General features: G+C 33.3%; 1 protein-coding gene across 11 annotated transcripts in view; it reads left to right on the top strand.

The window, feature by feature from the left end:
* Positions 1–19,333, top strand: part of LOC149799332 (fibronectin type-III domain-containing protein 3A-like) — a 264,342-nt gene extending 245,009 nt beyond the window's left edge. For all 11 annotated transcript variants that reach the window (XM_089958644.1, XM_089958643.1, XM_089958642.1 and 8 more), the window contains 10 exons: positions 2,146–2,258; positions 3,523–3,628; positions 4,810–4,982; positions 5,369–5,560; positions 6,135–6,209; positions 6,942–7,195; positions 7,995–8,195; positions 9,705–9,871; positions 10,938–11,062; positions 15,818–19,333. In XM_089958644.1, the coding sequence (XP_089814770.1) occupies positions 2,146–2,258; positions 3,523–3,628; positions 4,810–4,982; positions 5,369–5,560; positions 6,135–6,209; positions 6,942–7,195; positions 7,995–8,195; positions 9,705–9,871; positions 10,938–11,062; positions 15,818–16,150 (1,739 nt within the window). In that variant the 3' untranslated portion in view covers positions 16,151–19,333. The remainder of the gene's footprint in view (positions 1–2,145; positions 2,259–3,522; positions 3,629–4,809; positions 4,983–5,368; positions 5,561–6,134; positions 6,210–6,941; positions 7,196–7,994; positions 8,196–9,704; positions 9,872–10,937; positions 11,063–15,817) is intronic.
* Positions 19,334–23,058: the final 3,725 nt, after the last annotated feature.

The raw sequence follows: 23,058 nt of genomic DNA, 5'->3' as shown, positions 1-23,058 counted from the left end.
TGTACATATAATTTTTTGCACACTGAAATTAATAATTAATTTTCCTGTACGAACAATTACATGAAATATGGTATAATCACTCTTTTCCTCAGCTTGTGGTTTTAAACATTAGATTTAACATAGTTTAGATTTTGTGCGTGTCCTCACCATATTCTGTCAGGTGGGAATAGTGTTACTCATGCATGTCAGTACTACCAATTGTACTTGCTTATAAGTCTTTTCCAGCTGCAAATTGCATTGACCCAGATCTGCCATAGCACAGTATGTAAGCAGATCTGAGTCTATGCAGTTTGTAAGGAGTATTCAGTAGAACATACATCTTAAACTCTGAGCTGCCAGTGCATTATGTGATGGCAGATCAGGGTGTATGCTGTTTACTGTTGGATCCAGTTTATAAGCAAGCATAGATGGTACCATAAATCATGTCAAGAATTTAATTTCCTTTCCATATTTGGGGTTATATAGTTTTCCATTTTTATATGCCTTAAAAAAAAAAAAAGAAGACCTTTGTGATGTCATTAACACAGGGATACAACAGCATATGGAAGTGCTTGGTGTCTGCTGTATACCAAGGCTGGTTATTTGTGTTGTTAAGAAATGAACTTGGTAATATTAATATTTAGTTAAACATGGTTTGTGTTATAGGGGTACATAAAGAATTAAGATATTATTCTATTTTCTCATGTTTCAAAGAAACCGTTTGGTAAATTTTACTTAGCATGACATATCAAACTAATTCTGAGTAATAGTAATTTGTTTCTTTGATTTTTAATGCTGACTGAAGGATCAGGTAATTGTTTAGTTTTTCTTCAATAGCTTTTCATGAAGTTGGATAAAAATTTGTGCTAAAAGATTATTAATAATTTGACAACTACTGATAATTAAAAAATGTTGTATATTGGAAGCAAAAATGTTATTGTAGTATCAGAAGAGTTACAATCTTGATGAAATTTATTTTAAATCAGATTAGTGATAACTCACGCAAACTTTTTAAAAACTCTCCTTAGTGTGTAATATGGGTGGTTACAGTTATTGTTATGTTCATTTGTCTGTCTCTCCATAAATATTTTTATTTCTGGTACGTAATGCTGGGGGATATGGTTATCACTGTCTCTCCATAAATATTTTTATTTCTGGCATGTAATGCAGGGGCATATAGTTATCACTATGCCTGTCCATAAATATTTTTATTTCTGGCATGTAATGCAGGGGCATATAGTTATCACTATGTCTCTCCATAAATATTTTTATTTCTGGCATGTAATGCAGGGGCATATAGTTATCACTATGTCTCTCCATAAATATTTTTATTTCTGGCATGTAATGCAGGGGCATATAGTTATCACTATGTCTCTCCATAAATATTTTTATTTCTGGTATGTAATGCTGGGGGATATGGTTATCACTGTCTCTCCATAAATATTTTTATTTCTGGTATGTAATGCAGGGGCATATGGTTATCACTGTGTCTCTCCATAAATATTTTTATTTCTGGTATGTAATGCAGGGGAACATGGCTATCACTATGTGCATCTTTTTCTCGGTAAACTTTTTTCCAGAGCCTACCTGTAAAATTGTGCAAGAGCTTTTAACCAAATCAGGTTGTTTACAGGTGCGTTTTGAATTATCTACCCAATAAATAATATAGGAATAGCTGAATGGGTGGCATATAGCTATTGCCAAGTCTGTCTGTCCATAAATATCTTCGTTTTCATAGCATAACTCTTAAACCATTCAAGGTATTTAATCAAAAATTGGTGCACATGTCAAGACAGTTTATATATAGGTACCTTTTTATCATTATTTTTTTATGGAGTGGAGTTGAAGCTGATGTATTATCTCTTCGTTATTCAAGTTGTATGTAATAGGCAGTCATAGTAGCAAAGTTGGTACGGCATTGGAATTCTAACATCATCAGTTCAGTACCTGCCCAGGCCAGATTGGTTGGACTGCCTTGGTGTGTACTTGTGAAAGGCACTTAGTTTCCATTTCCTCAGCATGGTAGAGCCAGTAATGTGTTAAAAGTGTCATTAAAACCAACAAAATGAGGCCAAAATCAGTGATGTTATAATAAGATGAATTGGAAGGTAGACTGGTAAAATATTGAAATTTTACATAGGGTCTTTATTTTCTTTTTATGAACAGGGTATGAAATGTTATATGAAGGTTCAGAACGAGAACATACCTGTGATCACCTCATTCCTGGTCAGACATATCGTGTTCGAGTAGCTTGCAGCAGTAAAGGGGGTCGGAGTGAGGTAAGCTTAGAAATGCGTTTAAAACGACCTTTTATTGCAAGAACTTGATCAAATGTCCTGAGGTATGGACAAACATTCTTCTGGTTGTTTCTGTCATGTTCTTCAAAGACTTTTAGTGTTGTTTAGTGTTTTCATTTACAGTGACACTTTTCAGTTATTGAAGATTCATTTTGATCTGGAGATTGATTCCCTTTCAAAAAGCTTTTGCACCTTTTTATAATCCAGACTTCAGCTGAGATTCCCACCAACTTTTTATAATCCAGACCTCAGCTGAGGTTCCCACCACCGTTTTATAATCCAGACTTCAGCTGAGATTCCCACCAACTTTTTATAATCCAGACCTCAGCTGAGATTCCCACCAACATTCACACAATGAAAGTTGCTGTTGCAATCTATTTATAAAACGGGTAATGTCGAGACAATAGATGAATGATCGAAATGTAGTTGGGTAATGACCCAGAAATGTTACAGTTCTTTTAGTCAGTCAGCAGTTTTCTTTATTATCTAATTCCATGTTGAAGTTCTCTAGAATGGATGCTTGGCCAAACAGGAATCATTTAGCACAAAAATTGGTGGTAATTGAGATGGTTGGAATTCTTTAGAATGAAAAATAATAACACACTGGCATGAATATATGCTGATGTCTTTACTTAGGAGTGGCCGCATTAATAAAGTCATGCTGTCCAGAAAATACTGGTCAGCTGGGACAAGCTTAACAATGTCTGATTAGACAAAAACTGTAAAACATTTTACATTTTTTTCCCCCCATATCTCACTCATAAAGAAGTGATAGGTCATTGAAAAGGAAAATTAAGACACTAAGAATACTAAAAGGTTCCACTGTAAATGCAAATACAACTATGAAATCAATGGCTAAATGTGTAGGTGCAATTTCTCAAGTTGCAAAAATTGTGTCTTATTATAACTAAGGAGCTGTGTGTAAGAATATAATATATTCATGCTTTTAATACATTGCAGTATCAAGATTGAATCAGATACCTATGGTTCTTTAGTAAAACCATGATGTGGTGGCACTTTATTCCAATTGCTTTTTACTAATTAACCTACTTGTTTTAAAATGCCATTAAACACCAAACCAAACCGTACCATACCAAGGATTTTTACTTAAAGAATACTGCAAGAAAGAAAAAACAATTTACCTTATGGGGGTGTGGTTCTTGTAACTTTTGTGTTAGTCTTGTTTCAGTGCTTTTTTTATTCAGTCAATGTTGAATGATAAATCTGTATTTTGTTTCTTTTTCAGTTTTCAGAGTGCTGTGTCGCCACCACACAATGTGTTCCACCTGGTCAGTGTCATGCTCCAAAGCTTCAAGGGAAGCCCAAAGCCACATCTCTTCATCTCCGATGGGGTAAGCTGAACATTAGTAGCATACGTGGTCATAAGGTCCAATGATATGGCCCTGTGTCCTTCATGTATCTTTTGTCCATTGTCCATTATGTGTTTTTCATCTTGAAGAAACCATTGGCCTATTTTCAGCCAGATTTGCAGAGACATTCTAATATCAAAGCCTTTAAAAAAATTTTTTTTACAATTCATGACAATCCACAATCAATTAAGATTGCCAATAAAAAAATTCTTTAGATTATTTCATCTCTAAAGTAACTCTCATTCCTCATGGGATAGAGTCTCAGGCTTGGCCAACATGGGTATGTGAGAAAGCTTGCAGATAGCTTTCCATGGCCAACATGGGTACGTGAGAAAGCTTACAAGTAGCTTTCCATGTTTCGGTTGTTCTTTCAGGTTGTTTTCTGGGTTCTTCTTCTAACAGATTTACTGCTGACATGGATAGCCTATCATGTGCTGACAAATGGCATTAAAACCACAACAACAATCTCTTTTTAATATAAAACATCTCAATAAGCAGATTACTTGACCAATGAACTAGGTAAGCAGTCTCCTGGGCTTTGCATTTTTCATGATAGAGTAAGTGCCACTCCCATCCATCTCTTCTTCAACATAGAGATCTATAGAAAAAGTTAAATTATTCTGGTATTTGGCACTATTGATGTTTCTGTCATGCCAAGAAAAGTAAAGTGCCTTGCTCAATGACACATCACAGTACCCAATCCTGAGTGATCTGTTGGTGGGAATAAAACCCGGACCTTTCTGGTCACAGTCCAACAGTCTAATGCTGGTAGCTTAGGATCTTGTTGCATCAACAAGCATATGACCTGCTATAGTTTCTAATCCACTTAATTGAAAATCCTTTTCTGTAAGAAAAACTGTTCATTTAATCTTATCACTGAAACTGTCCTTAAATTTATAAGAAAATTAGGAACATATTGACTTTTAGAATTTGTATTTGGCACTTGACAACTCGTACTTTCCCAAAACTTTAAAAAATTATATATATATATATATATATATATATATATATACACTCTTTGATACATTGGTACAATTTTAAAAGTTATAGATATTCATTATTTAATGCAAAATATGATTGTCAACATAGATTTTGATGTTAGTACACCATGAAGTGGAAATGAAATTTCACATGTTAAAATATTCATTTCTTATTTATTTCAGCTTACCCTGATTACAATGGAGGTGTTCCAGTAACAGACTTTTCTGTTCAGATGATAATGCCTGACAATACAAGTAGGGAAGTGTATAAGGGTAGGGACCTTGACTGCATTGTTGCAGGCCTTTCACCAGGAAGACCCTTCTTGTTTCAAGTTAGAGCTTTCAATAGGGCAGGGGTAAGTCTTGTTATATGCATATCACAATCTTAATTTTGTCTTTTTTTTCAAGGAAGAAACAAGATTAATAACTTGATCCATTTTTCTTACAAAATGTTTGTTACAACAGTAAATTTGTCAATCAGATGACAGTTCTGCATTTTTGGGCATTATTTGCTGTGCAAGTCAGCAACTGACATATTATACCACGATAAACTCAGAAAAAACATTAAATTCATAAATGTTTTTGTTGGTCATACTATGTTGATCCTCCCCCGTTGATATCCAAAATCAGAAGACGGCGATGCTAAAGAGGGAGTGCCCTTGTAGTGTTCATAAGGGACTTGGTACTTCATATTGGTACTTCATATTAAAGTAGTAATACTTCTATTTTCCTACTTCATCAGGGTGGTCCTTGGTCTGAACTGCTGGAGGTGATTAGTGGAGCTGGTATCCCTGACCCTCCAAAGATCCCCCTCATCAACTGCAAGTCTTCACATAGTGCAATAGTCAGCTGGGAGGAACCTGTCAACAATGGTGCTACAATCACAGATTATCGCCTTGAGTGGCAGCTCAAGACAGAAAGTGATTTTACACAGGTATTTGGGCAACACAGTACTTACTATGAAACCAAGTAATTCGGAAGACCTGTCTGGTGTCAAATTTTCACCTGTACTTCTGATATTGTAATCCTGATGGAGGGAATGGAATAATTGCTTATTTTCTTCTATCACTTAATATTAAATTTTGTATGAATATGGACATGATTTTTGTAAATTATACCATCATAATTTAAAAGTAAATAAACCTTCTGATTGATTTTTATTTTCTTCGCTGAATCAGTTACAGTACTGGTGCCAAGGAAAGTATTATGTTACCAGTAGCTAAGTAAAAGTAAATGTAGGTCTTAATTTGTTTGTAATTTAAGACATGTAAGGCCAGAACTTTGAAATATCTCAAAGATTTTTATACTGTTTGAGGTGGCAGTGAGGAAGAAAATGGTGCGACTTAGAGAGAGGAGTCCTAGATTAATACAAATTGGAAATGCAGTTCTTTTAAAAACATGAGCATGAGTGAAGCAGAGTGGGAGAGTACTGAAATGGCTATTGTGTTTCACATTGTTAGTTTTAATACCTCCATTAGTACATAGTATATATTTTTTATTATTTCCAGCTTTACTTTGGTCCAAACTTGTGTTTTGAGGTGAAGGGTTTGAGCCCAGCAATGCTGTATTCATTTAGGGTCCAGGTGAGAATTATAAATATGATTTAGTAAATATTTTGAGGTGTATAATAGTTGAATTTGGAAGCAGAAAGAGAGATCTTCTGAAACTATTTTATGGGCAAAATTTAGTTGACTTCTTTGTTGAAACTTTTTGTACAATACCGGTAGTTATTTTTCCAACAGCGTCATTAGCGTCAACAGTTTTTGTTAAATGTGGAATTTTACCACAGGGTGAATGTACAGTTCATAGCCTTTTGTAAATTTAGAAAAAGGTCATGACCATGTGTAAATTTAGATAAAGAACAATGGAAGCACACGTTACATGCCTTATAAACTGAACCAGATACATCACTTAGCATATGAAAGATAACCTGAAACTTAGGTTGTTTCTTGACTCTGCCATTATATCATTAAGTCACATAAATAGAGTCAAATCCACTTGTTAACAAAATACATGAACTTTTTTCTTCCATCCTGTCTCATTTGTTTGTTTCATTGTTTGACGTAATTAGTGACATTAGCATGAAAGTAAAAACCACTCAATCTCTGCACAAAAGTTTGAGAACAAGTTACCTTAAAGATTGATATACTATATTCTTTTGTTCCATTGTTCATCCTTTGATATGTTATCTGTGGGTCAGTTAATAACAATAATGCATGTGTGAGTTTATGTGTACTTTCATAAAAACTTTCTTCTTATAGTATGGATCTACATGTGTTATAATGGTCACTTGGTCATCTTGTTTTTTCTCACAGGCATTAAACTCAGCAGGTCCGGGTTTATACAGTCCAGTCGCCACATGCGTCACCCCTCCGTCTCGCCCCTCTACTGTTCTGTCCATCAAAGCCCAAGCTTCAGCCACTAGCGTTCATCTTCAGTGGCATGAACCTAACAACAATGGGAGCGAAATCATATCGTACAACATAGATATTGGAGAAAAGCAGCTTATTTCAATTAATGCAGTTACAGAATATGTGATAGAGGATCTGTTACCGGAAACTGCATACAAGTAAGTCCAAAGAGACACCAAGTTTAGGCTACTTGATCACGATCTGTACTTTTATCGCCATCTTGAAAATTTTAAAAGACTAACAAAAGTTAAAACATTTGCTTGTATTTGCCCATGATACATACTTTATTTATGGAATTTTTTTTTGCTGTTAAATTAATAAAAAATGTATAGGATAATTTTTTAGAATTACGCCAATTAATTTTTATTTTAATTAATTTTTACGCTTTGTTGGACAAATAGTTTTACTCCCAAACTGTTTACTAAGTTAAATATTTGTGATTTCATACCCATAGCAAATGTCAGCAAGATTAAACCACATAGAAGTTCCCCAGTTTTGGTAATTAATGATGGTCATATTACTGTATTTATTGTAATCCCTTTTGAGAGATAAACTTGTATTATTCTTTGAGTTAAAAGCTGGTTAATAGAGGCAACTCCCATGAAACTTTTTTGTAACTAATCCAAATAACCTATTAAAAGTGAGCAGCTATGAGGGTGCCTCAGCTTGAGATTGTATTAATAGTATTTGGTTATTGCAGGATTTGTTAAATCTACTAAGTTGTACTTTTGTTTAAAATGCATCACTTTATTATCAAAACGTAAATGATTGTGCTTGATTCTAATTTAGTACATTCAAATTAGCAAAAGAATAAATCCATTTTTGTTTGAATATTAAAGCCATTTTTATGCATCTGTTGTATTTAACTCATTTGTAATTTGTTCTTCAGATGATGGCCATTAATCATTAAAAGTGTACTTGATTCTTGAATCGATTTTTTTAAATTTTTCATTTTAGAATTAGAATACAAGCTGTAAATGCTATAGGTGTTGGGGCTTTCAGTTCTGCAATAAAAGTGACAACTCGGACTCTACCTCCCAGTCCACCCAAAATGGAGTGTGTAGCAGCAGGACCAAACAATCTTAGGCTGAAGTGGGGGGAGGGAAGGAACTTGGATCTAATCACATATCGATTGGAGATGGAGAGAGAAGATGGAAAGTAAGCTAAAGATCTAATGCGGGCTTGATTGTTCTCATATTTCTGAACTAAGCTACAAAATGGAAAATGCAAGTGTGGTCGGAAAGTAGTACAGTAGTTCAGATCAAAAATTGCAGACTGTATTATGTATTAAGCTGCAGTGTAACAAAAATAAAACAAGATGAATGCATGTATGAATGGGAGTGGTTATGGAAGGTGCAATATAAATACAATGTAATAATAATTTTACTGTTTATGTAACTTTTGGGATTAAGATACCACATTGCATGCTTGAAGAAAATTATTCATTGCTGTGTAAAAGCATTTTGTTATGTAAGCTATATATTTCTGAAACTTCAACAGAAGTATTTTTATCAGTGATGTGACCATTTTAAATCAAAATTCGTGTTTTAATGAGGTGTATCATAGCAGGGTTCCCTTATACAGTAGCCCATTATTCTTAAAAAGATTTCTCAATTGAAAGTTTCTGTGTCACAAAGGCTGTCAGTGACCACAACAGGACACATTTAAAAAACATATATAGAACCTCATTTTCATGTAGTCAACAGTTCATAAGACCTCGTATTTATTGTAATGATGGACTACATTTACAGATCTGCTGACCAGTCTTGCTGACATAGACATCATCCATTGGACAAATATTTTTTTTGTGCCTGTTTGCCTTGTGTTTCCACTCTGTAAGGGTTGTTTAGGGGCTTCTTAAAATTATGTCATGCCTGAGGTCTATTACTACTTAGAATGTGTCATGCACTACTCAGAATTTTTGTTTTTTCCCCTAGGATCACAGGATCACCAAAATAACATTTTCACTTATCCTGCCTAAATTACACAGAGCCTACTAAATTCAAATGAGACCATTCAAATTATGATTTGACATTTATTATTCATTAACATCAAGTGAAAGAAATAACTATTTCATCAACATGACTCATTACACAGTTTCATATTTTTCCAAATACTCGGCACAGAAATTGCACAACATCACAGCCTCTCCTAGGTCATACTTAAGCCATTTGTGTACATTTTCCTGGCATTTATATCACTTAGTCTCTTCATCATATCAGTGATTGTGCTCTTGTGATTGGCTAATTTCATCTGTGGAGATGGTGACTGTGCACCTTGCAAATGCTTCCACATGTTTACACAATTGTCACCGCACACTGCAGTGAATGTTTATTAGCAATGAAATAAATATTAAAACAGATTATTCAATAAAATTCAGGATTATTCATGAAGTCGTCCAAAGCAGCCTTTCCCAGTTGGTAAATATTAGCCATAGACATTTTCTTATCATAAGTAATGAAAACAGTGCTTGGTCATGCAAGAAGGGTTTATGTGGGCCTTTGAATCTCTATCAGAAAAAAACCTACACCAAAAGCAAATTGATACATACGTGACACATTAGCCAGGTTCAACTTTCTTGCCTTTTGAGCACCAGTATAAATATGATAATATATCATGTTAAGCATTAGTAAGTTTTAAAACTTGGACTTTGTCCTCATTTCACAGCTATCAAGAGATTTATCGAGGTCAGGCATATTCCTTCAAGGTTGGACGCCTAGCAGAGCTGACTTGTTATGACTTCAGGATACTGGCAAGCAATGATGCGGGAGATGGTCCCTATTCAGACACATATACATTTACCACAACCAAGGCCCCACCTCCTGCACTTAGAGGTATGTTAGATCATTTTGATCATTATGCCCACATCATTTTGTCACAGTCTGTCCATCCATATTTACATCTGTTTATCCGGTTTAGATTCCAAATTACGTTTGTGCTAATAAACTTTTTAATTAAAGAGGAATTAAGTATTTGTATGTACTGAACCAGATAAAAATTACCAACTTTGATTTTCTTTTTTTTTTTTACATCCCTTCTACATCTGGGCATCTTGATTTTTGTTCCTCTATCCATTCAGCTTGAGAAGTTTGCTTACTAGATTGTGAAAACAAAACTCAAATTAAATTAAGCTAGCATAAATGTATCCAACAACTGATTAGATTTTCAGACCATTATATGTTTTTAATCATTTTTATATCTTTTTGGATTTAGTCTTTTGGGGAAAATATTCTTGGTTAAAAACTACTATATAAATGAAATTTCAAACACACATTTGTGTTATTTATGTAGAGAACCTGTTTAGATTTTCAAACCTTTGCAGCAACTTATAAACATTGCTCTTTAATCAAAGAATAGATAATGGACCAACATAAAGTCATGTTTTCAGAGAAGAAATTCAGGTGGTTCATAATTTTCAATGAATGCAGAGCCAAATTCGGCAAGAACACAGAAGTAAGGAGAAAAGTCTACTGCAATTCGATAGTAAATAAATGATAGGAACAGTTTTTCAACTTAAAAGGCATCACAGGTCCTTTAATAAAGATGCTTTGTCAGTCATTGGGTTCACATATTTTATATTTGAAACAGCCAACTCCAGCTGGATATGCAAGCAGCTGAGGTAGCTGCCTTCTCACCATTATAATATTGTATAAGCAAAAGTGTACTCCATGAAATGTAGAGGGAAAGTTTGAAGAAATAAAGGAATTAAACCCTTATATACCAGCATTTATGAATTATAAATTTATGTGGTGAATTGTTTGAATAGTAAACGTTTCCACTTGCCTGAAATAATAATAATAATAATAATGATATGTCTAGATAGAGATAGGTTGTTTTCACCTCTTGTGACTCATCTATATTTGGTGTGTGCGACACATTAACAGTCGTTCTCTCTTTCAGCACCCAGAGTTACAGATGTAGATTTGACAACTGCACAGGTATTGTGGCAGGGCTGTCGTTCCTTAGGGTCAGATGCTATGGTTTACGTGTTACAGTTACAAGACAAAGATCAAGAATATCATGAGGTAAGACTGTCTTGTTTTATTACCCTAAGTGCTGTCATTAACTTTATATATATATATATATATATATATATATATATATATATATATATATATATATATATATATATATATATATATACTACTACAGTGAAGTTATAAATTGTATGACATGACTTCATTAACCTTTGTGATATGCTTGCTATGGTACATGAACCAATTACTCCATCAGCGTTAAGTTGCCATATTTTTGGCTTGCTTGCCATAAGCTTGGTGAATTTGTCATATGATCATTCATCTGTCGTGCATGATCCATTCACAGTTGATCAGGGTTCACTCATTTTACTGGAAAATTGGGGGAAAATCTGGAGAAAGAGTAGGTTTGATCCAGACTGGGAAAAGATCTTTAATTTTGCAGATGTTGATTAAAGTCAGGGGTTGGGGTCATTTATTTTCAGTACCCTTTGATGGCAAAAAAATACATAATTGAGGCATAATTGAACTGATCATGAGTTAAATTTATTAAGTTCTTATGGACTTTTCAGAGGTTAAGAAACTCTTCAGTCAGTTGAGATACATTTTTATGTCTGGATCAATGAGTACTTGCCCTGAACCTATATTTATAATCAAGCCAGTCACTTAGGCAATCAGATTAGTTGACTGATTACCCAATACTCCATTCTGTATCAGTGTTTTATGCAGATGATTATTTGACTGATTACCCAATATTCCATTCTATATCAGTGTCTTATGCAGATTAGTTGACTGATTACCCAATACTCCGGGGCCCCGAGTGGCCGAGTGGTCTAAAGCGCTCGCCGTTACAGATCACTGCCATCTCACCTCTGTCTGCATGAGTTCGAGTCCAGCCTCGGCTAACGTTGGTACGTGAGAAAGCCTGCCAGTAGCTTCTCGTGGGTCGGTGGTTCTTCCCTGGGTTTTCCAGGGTTCTTCCTCCACCAATTATACTGGCCGCCATGTATAGCCTATCTTGTGCTGAAAATGGCGTTAAACCCTACAACAACAACAACAACAACAACCCAATACTCCATTCTGTATCAGTGTCTTATGCAGATTAGTTGACTGATTACCCAATACTCCATTCTATATCAGTGTCTTATGCAGATTAGTTGACTGATTACCCAATACTCCATTCTATACGAGTCTTATGTAGATGATTAGTTGACTGATTACTCAGTACTCCATTCTATATCAGTGTCTTATGCAGATTAGTTGACTGATTACCCAATACTCCATTCTATATCAGTCTTATGTAGATGATTAGTTGACTGATTACTCAGTACTCCATTCTATATCAGTCTTATGCAGATGATTAGTTGACTGATTACCCAATACTCCATTCTGTATCAGTGTCTTATGCAGATTAGTTGACTGATTACCCAATACTCCATTCTGTATCAGTGTCTTATGCAGATTAGTTGACTGATTACTCAGTACTCCATTCTGTTTCAGTGTCTTATGCAGATTAGTTGACTGATTACCCAATACTCCATTCTATATCAGTCTTATGTAGATGATTAGTTGACTGATTACTCAGTACTCCATTCTATATCAGTCTTATGCAGATGATTAGTTGACTGATTACTCAGTACTCCATTCTATATCAGTGTCTTATGCAGATTAGTTGACTGATTACTCAGTACTCCATCCTGTATCAGTGTCTTATGCAGATGATTAGTTGACTGATTACCCAATATGCCATTCTATATCAGTCTCATGTAGATGATTAGTTGACTGATTACTCAGTACTCCATTCTGTAACAGTGTCTTATGCAGATGATTAGTTGACTGATTACTCATTACTCCATTCTATATCAGTGTTTTATGCAAATGATTAGTTGACTGATTACCCAATACTCCATTCTATATCAGTGTTTTATGCAAATGATTAGTTGACTGATTACCCAGTACTCCATCCTGTATCAGTGTCTTATGCAGATTAGTTGACTGATTACCCAATACTCCATTCTGTATCAGTCTTATGCAGATTAGTTGACTGATTACCCAATACTCCATTCTATATCAGTCTTATGCAGATTATTAGTTGACTGATTACCCAATACTTCATTTTATATCAGCCTTATGCAGATTATTAGTTGACTGATTACCCAATACTCCATTCTATATCATTGTCTTACGCAGATGATCAGAAGGTCAGTCTAGCGCTGCACTGTGCTAGCATGTCCATGATGCATGATCTCAATAATTGTTGGAGAAAAATAAAACTTTTAATCTTTGCTTTTTCCACTTCAAAGTGTAAAGTTAAAGAAACTTTATTATGATAAGTGTTTGCTTTTCATTTGGTAGTTTGCACCAAGAACAAAATGTTAAGTATTGTCATCAACAGCAAACTTCAATGCCCGCCATCATGTCTTTACACTGAATTTTACTATTGGACGTTGCTAAATACTTAGAAATCTGCTGATAGTTTGAACAGTTTCAGAGTAGAATTCCATGCTAAGGCTGTCTTTGATGATTCCTTCAGTTTATAGTCAGATTTCATTGAAAGTAGATTTTGGGGCACCAGCCATAATTAAACAGGGCAGAGGAAAACCACTCATCAGTCGTGATCACATAAAAAATACATGGCTATGGCAAGGAAACCTTTCCTGCTTAGAGTAGATGATGTTATGACTCTGGTCCTAAACTAAGTAACAGAAAAGTGCAAAAACCATCAAGTTTAATAAAATTGAACATCAGTATTGTGAATTAAATCCTGAATAGTCCAGAAAGTTATATTACGTGTCCAAGAATATGAATTATTTCAAATGAATTCCAGTGGTGTTCAGAATGAATTCCAGTCTTAAATGTCTGACGTACCTGTAACCTGGAAAGTGTCATTGTGCTGACAGGCTTGATTTATTACAATTATATAATCCAGAATGTCTTTAAAATGAACTTAATTCCAAAATAGTGATTTAGTCCAAAAATATTAATGAACACTTTGTAATTCCAATTAATAATATAAATAAATAACTCCTCGCAAATTTTAATTGAACACAACTAAAAGACTGATTCCACTACAGATGTTAAGATGCGAATAACTCATTCTGAAATAAATGTCATTATTATAAAAGCCTAAAATGCAATATGAGGAACAGTATGAGGGTCAAATGTTGATCAAAAGTTCATTTCTAAATTATAAACAAGGTCAGGTCTCTTACTAAAATTTTAGTGAAGAACATGGCAAACATCACATAGAACAGGAATTCTGAAGGGAAAACCAGCTTCCTTGTCCAGATCCAAATAAACATGTTCATCTACAAGTAATAATTATCTTAAAATATAATCTACAATCATAGACAAAGATTAGTTATGGAATCTGTTGTTTACAATACAACCCTTACCAATCTATAACCATGGATAAAAGTCAAGACACTATATAGATACACATAACAATGTGGATTCACCTCTTGAGAATATCTGTATGTACTACTCTAACAAGCTTCAAAGCACAGTATTGCTAAATTTTCTGCATACATCAATTAAGGATTACATTTTCTATTTTGCTTATTTCTTGTTAGTCCAGAACATGTTACAAAGGACTTTTTTTTTTACAGAGGCACCCAATATAAACCTGATACTAAAATGGCTTCAGATATAAAAAAATTAAGTTCACAGTGAGCATCACAGGATTAAAACCCTTTTTTGTATCAATCTTGTGTTGGGTTCCAATGTTTTGGTTTTATTTTTCTTCAGGTAAGATCACAATTAGTGTAGTGATAAGTGTACTGTTGTGAGTGATGACATATTTTCGCTGAGACTTACATCGGTAGATTTTTAAAATAAAAAATTAAGTATTTCTTTTTTGTACAAAGTATTTTGTTTTTTTTTTAAGGGCTTCTTATCAAAATTTAAATCAAACCATTCCGAAAAAGAATATTACTTGATAGAGACATGTCTAGTTAAGCAGATTATAGTTAACATTTTCATTACGTAAATTAATATTAGTTGCATGCAAATTAATTTCAGTAGTTATTTTAACATGTTTCTAGTGATATATCCTTTGATTTAGTGCACAGTCATTCTTCAGATGTTTTGGAAGAGTCTCAAAATAGAAATATCTGAGTTTAAAATGCACCAAATTTTCATTAATTTCACTGAACAAGGGTAATAAGTCAACGTTGAAAAATACCCATTAAATCCAGGGGGAAAAACCCAGATAAGATTTTATACATTTTTGCTTCAAAAAGAGCTGAAAAATACTGTTTATACCAACATTTTGTACATAAATATACATATGCAAACATTTGTCATTATAATGCTCTGTGCAGGTAATTTTTACTGTTTGTTTTTGTTTTTTATTGGTTTTAATGCCACTTTTAATAAACCAATGGCTACATCATTCCAAGGAAATAGGACCTCAGTGCCTTTTGCCAATGACACACCAATGCAGCCAACCTGGGCCTGTATTGAACACACTTCCTTTGAATTACAAATCTGACACTGTACCAGTTGAACTGCTCCCCCTTAATCGATAAGATGCATGTTCGCAAAAGTTTTTGTGGATATTATGGTTGCCATGGCATTCCCCTTTACCGTTATTAGTCTTTTGCCATTTCTGGATTGTTTTGTTGGATTCGTGGGCATAATCCTGACCATGTCAAGTACGTAATATAATTTTTAAAAAGTTGTTGTAAGCATTGCCATGAAAAATACAGGGTTTCATTTTAACTGTCATCTATTTCTTAAGCAATCTTCAGAATAAGGATTTTACCATGCTGTTGTATTTTACCATGTATGTTGTATCTGTTTCAGGTATACAGAGGGGCAGACACCTGCTTCATATTACAAAATCTTCAACCAAAAACAGACTATCAAGTACGAGTTTGTGCTATTCGGGAGAGTAATGATGACATTGGAGACATTATGGGTGCATTCAGCCCAGGCACGGGTTTTGTAACACGTAATCCAGAACCTGTTGAAAAGGCAAAGCCTGTGGTTCAAGATGATTCAGTAACAGAACCAAAACAGATGTCCATACAACAAATGACAGCCATAGCTGTTGGTGTATTCTTTCTTGTTTCTGTATTAATTGCCTTTATTATACAGCAGTTCATTGCATATATGACGCCAAGTTCCAGGAGCTGATTCTCTTCATTGCTGGTTCATGACATGAATTAGGATCCCTGTTACATGGGATCGGAGCAAGATGAAGGCATTCACATCTCGCTTTTGCCAGACAACATGCTTTCTTCTCACAGGACCAATATAAACTCTTTGCTTCAGTTGCCATAGTAGGAGAGACAAGTGTTGTGAATTTTGTGAAAAATGCAAAAAACACAAGTTGTGTGACTGCTTGCCTGCATTGACTTTTTAAAAAAGTCTATGCTCATATTATCTGATTTGCTAGTGTTAGATTTCAATAGAAACTGTCAACATTATTTATCTTGAATGAAATAATAATTTAAATCTACATGTCAAGGTTCTCTGCTTATTATACATTTTTCGAGGTCCATTAGGTACAGTATTGGACTACGTGTGCCTTTGATGCGTGTCATTAAAATGTAGGTGGCTATTTATCTTGCTTTGCTTGTTAAGTTTCTTATTCAGAGGAAGAGATTTTCCATTACGAAGTTTATTAAGCAGAAAGATGCTGTCAGTGTTAGATAAGCAGACATGCTGTCAAAAGTAAGCAGCCAGATGTCATCAGTGTTAATAAAGTAGACATATGCTATCAGTGTATATTAAGTAGACATATAATGTTGTCACTTAAGCAGACAGAAGCTGTTACTGTTGGTTAAGCAGACAGAATCAGTGTTTGTTAAGCAGACTGGTTATGTCACTTTTAGTTAAGCAGACAGGTTATGTCACTGTTAGCTAAGCAGACAGATTCTGTCACTGTTAGCTAAGCAGACAGGTTATGTCACCATTAGCTAAGCAGACAGGTTATGTCACTGTTAGCTAAGCAGACAGATTCTGTCACCATTAGCTAAGCAGACAGGTTATGTCACTGTTAGCTAAGCAGACAGATTCTGTCACTGTTAGCTAAGCAGACAGGCTATGTCACTGTTAGTTAAGCAGACAGATTCTGTCACTGTTAGTTAAGCAGACAGGTTTTGTCACTGTTAGTTAAGCAGACAGATGATGTCACTGTTAGTTAAGCCAACAGATGCTGTCAGTATTAGTTAATCAGACAGATGATGTCACTGTTAGCTAAGCAGACAGATGCTTCTGATAATATCATAGCTTTGTATCCTGGTATTTATTACTCCATAATAGCTGTAGATAACTTGCAGGGCAACCTCATGCATGTGTAGCAAGCATTTATTTTGGTTGGTTAAAATCAGATCATGTGATGTAAAGTTATTAGTCCATAACACCAGAAAGGAACTGCTTTCAAAACTGGTTTTCTAGGTTTCTATATTGAGTGTGATAGCCAATTATGGTACATTTACATGTTTGTATATATGTTACTTCAGAGATGTTTGACTCGCACTAATTGTGAGAATTGACATTTTTACTTCGTTTTTGAGCCAGAGCAACTTATAGATTATATAAAGTTGAATGGTTAACAATCTTGTGAGATGTAGCTCAATATGAGGAAAAGTTCATGTAGTATTTTGGTTTAAAGGACTTCAAAATAACAATAGTGTAAATCTACACAGTGTTTTGATTTCCCTTATGATGTATTAAGTTTGTTTTCATGCACCCATCTTGTGTTCTTTGATATTTGTGAACAATGGTTAAAATTTAATCAGTTGTTTTATTGTTTGAGTTTCTTTTATTTTTTAAACTGTTTTTGTTCTTGGCTGTGCACTCACTACCAAGTTATATATACAAGTCACTACACAATGCAGTTATATTCTCATTACGCAACATTTAAAAATCACAAAGTGAACTTTTTATCCTGGCCATAACTACAACTTGAGCTGTTTATATCATTACTGTTAACATCTGTAGGTTTTATTTTCTTCAGAAAGTCTGCCACTTGTTCAAAAACCAATTAACCTCAAATTGTGTAATTTTAATGAATCTTGAAATTGTATGCCTTAGTTGACATTCTTAATGTGGTGACAAAAATCTTTCCTGATTGAATTTTGTATATCCTGTGCAGTTTTAAAGATAGTTTAAGGTCTGCTGTTATACTTCTCCATGTCAAGGTTGATAGTCTCAGTTCCTTCAAACACAAGTTACTCATTTTGTTTTTCTTGCACCTTAGTAATTGTAACATTACTATTTAAAGTTCAGGTTACCAATTACACATTACGTACTCCATACAGTGATTAACTGTGCTATGTGATTTATATGTTGACAGTTTCTAATTGAATTTTACACAGCCATAATTAGCAAAAATCAATTGCTAACACAAAAAGCATCCTTAAATATTCTTCATTTTGAAAATCATGACTCATTGGTTTGGGAACATGTCACTAAATGCTTTAAAATGTTTCTGTGTTTTTGTTTACCATCATTTTAAACGTGTCATTGGCTATATCAAGCTGAGAAAATTGGAGCTAAGTGTCTTTATAAAGACACACCAAGGCAGCCTCCCGAGGCTGGCCTGGGCAGGTATTAAACCCCTGTCCCTCGGATTACAGGTTTTACTCTTTACTAAATGAGCTATTATAGCTTGTCTTAAATAACAACAACTGTATTGTACATGTATCATAGTTTATTCAAAAGGTTATGGGCAGGACACCCATAGACTTTGATGGATAATAATAAATTCTTGGGGAACTAGGTCACGTGTTGTAGATCTGACTTTGTTCATAAGAGATTTATGTTTTGCATACATTGCAAGTTGGTAATCTTGCAAACTGTCAACTTTCATTATTATAACCATATGCTGTGATTAAATTCTGAAATAATTATCAAATGCAAATTCATATATTTGTAAATCAACTTAAATGGAAAGAATGATGATAATTTTCGGATTAACTAGTTGACATAATGATGTATGGAGTGATTAGAAATGATACAATAGGAATAATCCAATTATTTACCTGTTTCTCCCTCCAAACCTTAATTATGATGCTTGTAGATTGATTAAACAGTTAAATACACAAAGCTTATCTTTGCAGCTTCTTCCATGACATTGAATTGGTGTCATTTCTCATTCTGTCATCATAATATATAATAGTGATACTGCTTTAATCATCATTGTGTCATGTTATTTTTATTTTAAAGATGGTACATGAAAAATATATCCATTTTATTTTGTAAATTTTTGAAGATGTTATTTTGCCACAAACCATGAAATTTAATGGGTCTATATGTTTCGATATTTAAATCTGCTTTTGTAATTGTGATTGAAAATATATATTGCATATGTCTGGCTGTTATATATATATATATATATATATATATATATATATATATATATATATATATATATATATTACAGACATGTGTAGATGGGAAAATCAATTATGCTTTAATACATTGGATTATGGTATTTTGTTACTTTAAATAGAATTGAAAGTTGAATAACTAGTCATGCTGTAAAATATACTTGATAGACTATTTTATGTATAGATAAATTCATTGCAGCTTTCATGATTAAGCTAAAATGTGGTACTATTTTCTTGTCACTGTTTCATAACTTGTGTATTAATGTACCAAATATGTTATTTCTTTAAGCATTTTGTGGACAATTTTTGCTGTTAAGTGTATACATATCAAGGCATATGTCTGCAATATTTTGTCTCCAAATTATATTTAAAATTATTCACTTGAATTAGTAATATAGTAGATTTTAGCAGTAATTAATATATAATATATACTTTCAGAATAGAAGACAATCACATTTACATGGGAAAAAAATGTCATTTTTACCTTGAAATAAACTCTGGAAAACTTGCAAAATCATAATTATATAAATCAGAGAAGCTCTGCCAACTCGTTTTATGAAGTCTTTTTATTTTGTTGTAAATATGCCTATTGGTATTAGTACAAACTTTATATACATATTCAAAATTATGTCATCACCCCTAGCCCAGAAAATAAATGACTGGAAAATGTTGATTTTATAACCTTTCTGAATTGTATATGATATAAATTGATGTCCATGTCTTGTGTTGGTACATAAACTGTGATGATCCAAAAAGCCTTCAGTATGGCTTTGATTACACTGTGCCTAGCACTTTGCCATCTGGTGTACTGGTCAAAGGGTAAATCAGTATCTACCTTTACTATAGCGTGAATAACATATGGAGTCGGTTGTGGGTAAACTTAGACATCCCCTCCACAGTGAAATTCTCTGTATCTGAACAAATTGTATGTGCCAGGATTACAATATTTTGTTTAAAATGTATAGACATTACTAAATAGCCAATTTATGTGGTACAATTTACCAGTTGGATAGGTAGAAATAAATGGGTTTAAAAATTGGTCTTTCTACAAAAAAAACTTAAGAGGATAACTTCATATTCATATTTTTTTTGTTGTATTAATATTTTCAAATCTCCTGACAGGTTCATTAAACTGGATATCATTTTTTCCCCAGCTTAGCATATTAATTATTTGAGTACATGTTTACATGTCCATTGTACATTCAACGGAGTATGTAAACCCTAGAGACTTAGGTCAGTGTTAAAGCAGTTGTACATCCTAGCTTTAAAAGAAAAGGCATGCTCAACAAAAAGGTAATCCTCTTGTTCCGTTGGCCATTCATTAAAAAAAGATTTTCTTTTGACTTGTAAGACTTAAGCCTTGATTAGCGAATAAACAATAAACCATTATCATAATTACTAAAAGTTGCCAGCCTATTGAAAATATTAACAATGTTCAGTAGTTGGTGCCTTCAGTAATTTTTTTTCTTTCTTAAATTATTGGAAAATAAGTGTAATCCAGGTGTCAGACTTCAATATGTTCAGCAGAATTCTTTGGAAAATTTCCTGTTCTAGACCCAAGGTTTAAAATTTAATTTGTTTATGTAATTATTCACATGAACAAGTTAAGGGAAAATAATTCTTTTAAATAGACCATAGATACATCTGTTATTATTTTAAGTGATAGTTAACTGTCTTCTATAAGAATATTGTGTGATGGAATTAAAGACTATTTTGAAATTAATGTAATGACAAGAATGAAATTAAAAAAGAATTGGAAAACGTTTTTACAAAATAATAAAAGCTGCCATGAAAAATCAGTTTCAAACTTATTTTAGCTTTAGAACCATCTTTCACATTCACAGCATGTCTACCCACCCACAACCTAGATTAGCCATAATGTTAAAAATGTTCACTTTCCTTTTATGTACATCTTTATTTTAGCTAAATAAGACAGAATCAACAATAAAGGGGCTTGTCAGGTTGTTTCATATGCATCTTTCTACGTCTTTCAACTTTAAAAAACTTTTTTATCTTGTTGACTGCTATTTGATGATATTATGTATAGATGTGTGTTTTGTTAATAATCGCTTTGTTGACAATTTACTTTCTCCTGACTGTGGTTTTATGAAGCAGAGATATTGGAAGTACAAGAACTGATTTTTTTCTACCTCCTCATATTGTCAGCATCGTTGGTTTCATTTTCAATGCAGTTATCTGCCGACTTAAACGATTTCAGCTTGCACAGATTTCGCATTAATGTCATTTCATACCCCAAAAAGCAATTTTTTTTTTATTTATAGAAGAATAAATATGAAATTATTTGTCTAAAAGAAAAATATTAAGGTTCATAAATGGCTAAAATGAATGGTATTAAAGTTAAATGAATTTCATATTTTTCAGTAAAAATTAAAGGCAGTTAAAGAAAACATTTTTGAGTTATGCGATTTCGATTTATGCAGCAAATCATGGGAATGCAACTATCGTGTAAGTCGCGGGTTAGCTGTATTTAATGTGTGGGCACATATAAGATCAATCAATTCCTCCTGGACTTTTAATATCAGAAATCAGGTACTATTTTTATTCAGTTTGGTTTCTTTTTTGTCATTTTAGTGTTTTCTTTATTACTATTTAAAATGTAATGATCATTTAAAAAAATCAATAATTTTGACATATTGTTTTTTTATTGGAATGGTATTTTATGATTACTGCAGAATATTAATGTCAAAACCTATAATTCATGGTTTATAGAAGCATGTGACAAATGTGACGTTTGAAGAATGAATTTATTTTATAAAAATTTTGGCTTCAAGATCTTGTATCTACAATTTTTGCATTGCAGTCATTCTACAAATTAACAAGCTGTAAAATCCAGATACTGCAGAATCCTGCTTTCATGTAATTCATTATTACTGAATTCATATATAACATGGTATCAGCTGTGTCTTGACTTCCGATGTCCCTTATTTCCTGAATGTATAGCAGGGTTCCCCTATAATAATCAGATGCAGCAATGAAAGCCTATATAGATGCATACATGAAAGTAAACATATGTAGAAAACATATAGAGATAATAAACACATACATTCTTTGCAGTATTTTTATATGAATAGCATGTGTACATATCATGTATTAAATAAAAAATGGAGTTTACTATGTAAAATTTGCTGGTCTGATATGTTGTTTCTTATAAGGCAATTAGCACCATTTTGTATCTATTACTTTGCTGTTATTCAGCCTTTTCATTCTTGTTATCTTTCCTTTTGTTTAAATAATCAGTTATATTGAATTTAATCCGGTGGTGAAGCCTAAATATTTGATAATATTTAAACAAATTGTGAAAGATTTCATTCTTACTAATGCGTATTTAAAATAAATTGGTGTGCATGAGATTGATTGCACATACGAGTTTACTGTCACTTCATACAATGGAATCCATGACCACATTCATCCTATTACAGTAATTATGTTATAATTAGGGCATTATCGTGAGGGAGTACTGTATTTATTATCTGCTTTCTACAGTAATTCAGACTTGCATCATATCCTAACATGATAGTATAATAACAAAGCAGATAGGAAGTTCATATATCATTACAGAATACAACCAGCGACTATTATTACAAATAAGGTGGCAAATATGTTTCTTCTTCTTGTGATCAATTGTTCTGAATTGATTTTATTTCACAAGCATGAGAAAGTTAGATACCACACAATTGAAACTTG

This window comes from Sinohyriopsis cumingii, chromosome 5 (genome assembly GCF_028554795.1).
Source record: "Sinohyriopsis cumingii isolate HCF-2022 chromosome 5, ASM2855479v2, whole genome shotgun sequence".
Classification (NCBI taxonomy): domain Eukaryota; kingdom Metazoa; phylum Mollusca; class Bivalvia; order Unionida; family Unionidae; genus Sinohyriopsis; species Sinohyriopsis cumingii.
This window is presented reverse-complemented; position numbering and strand designations above follow the sequence as displayed.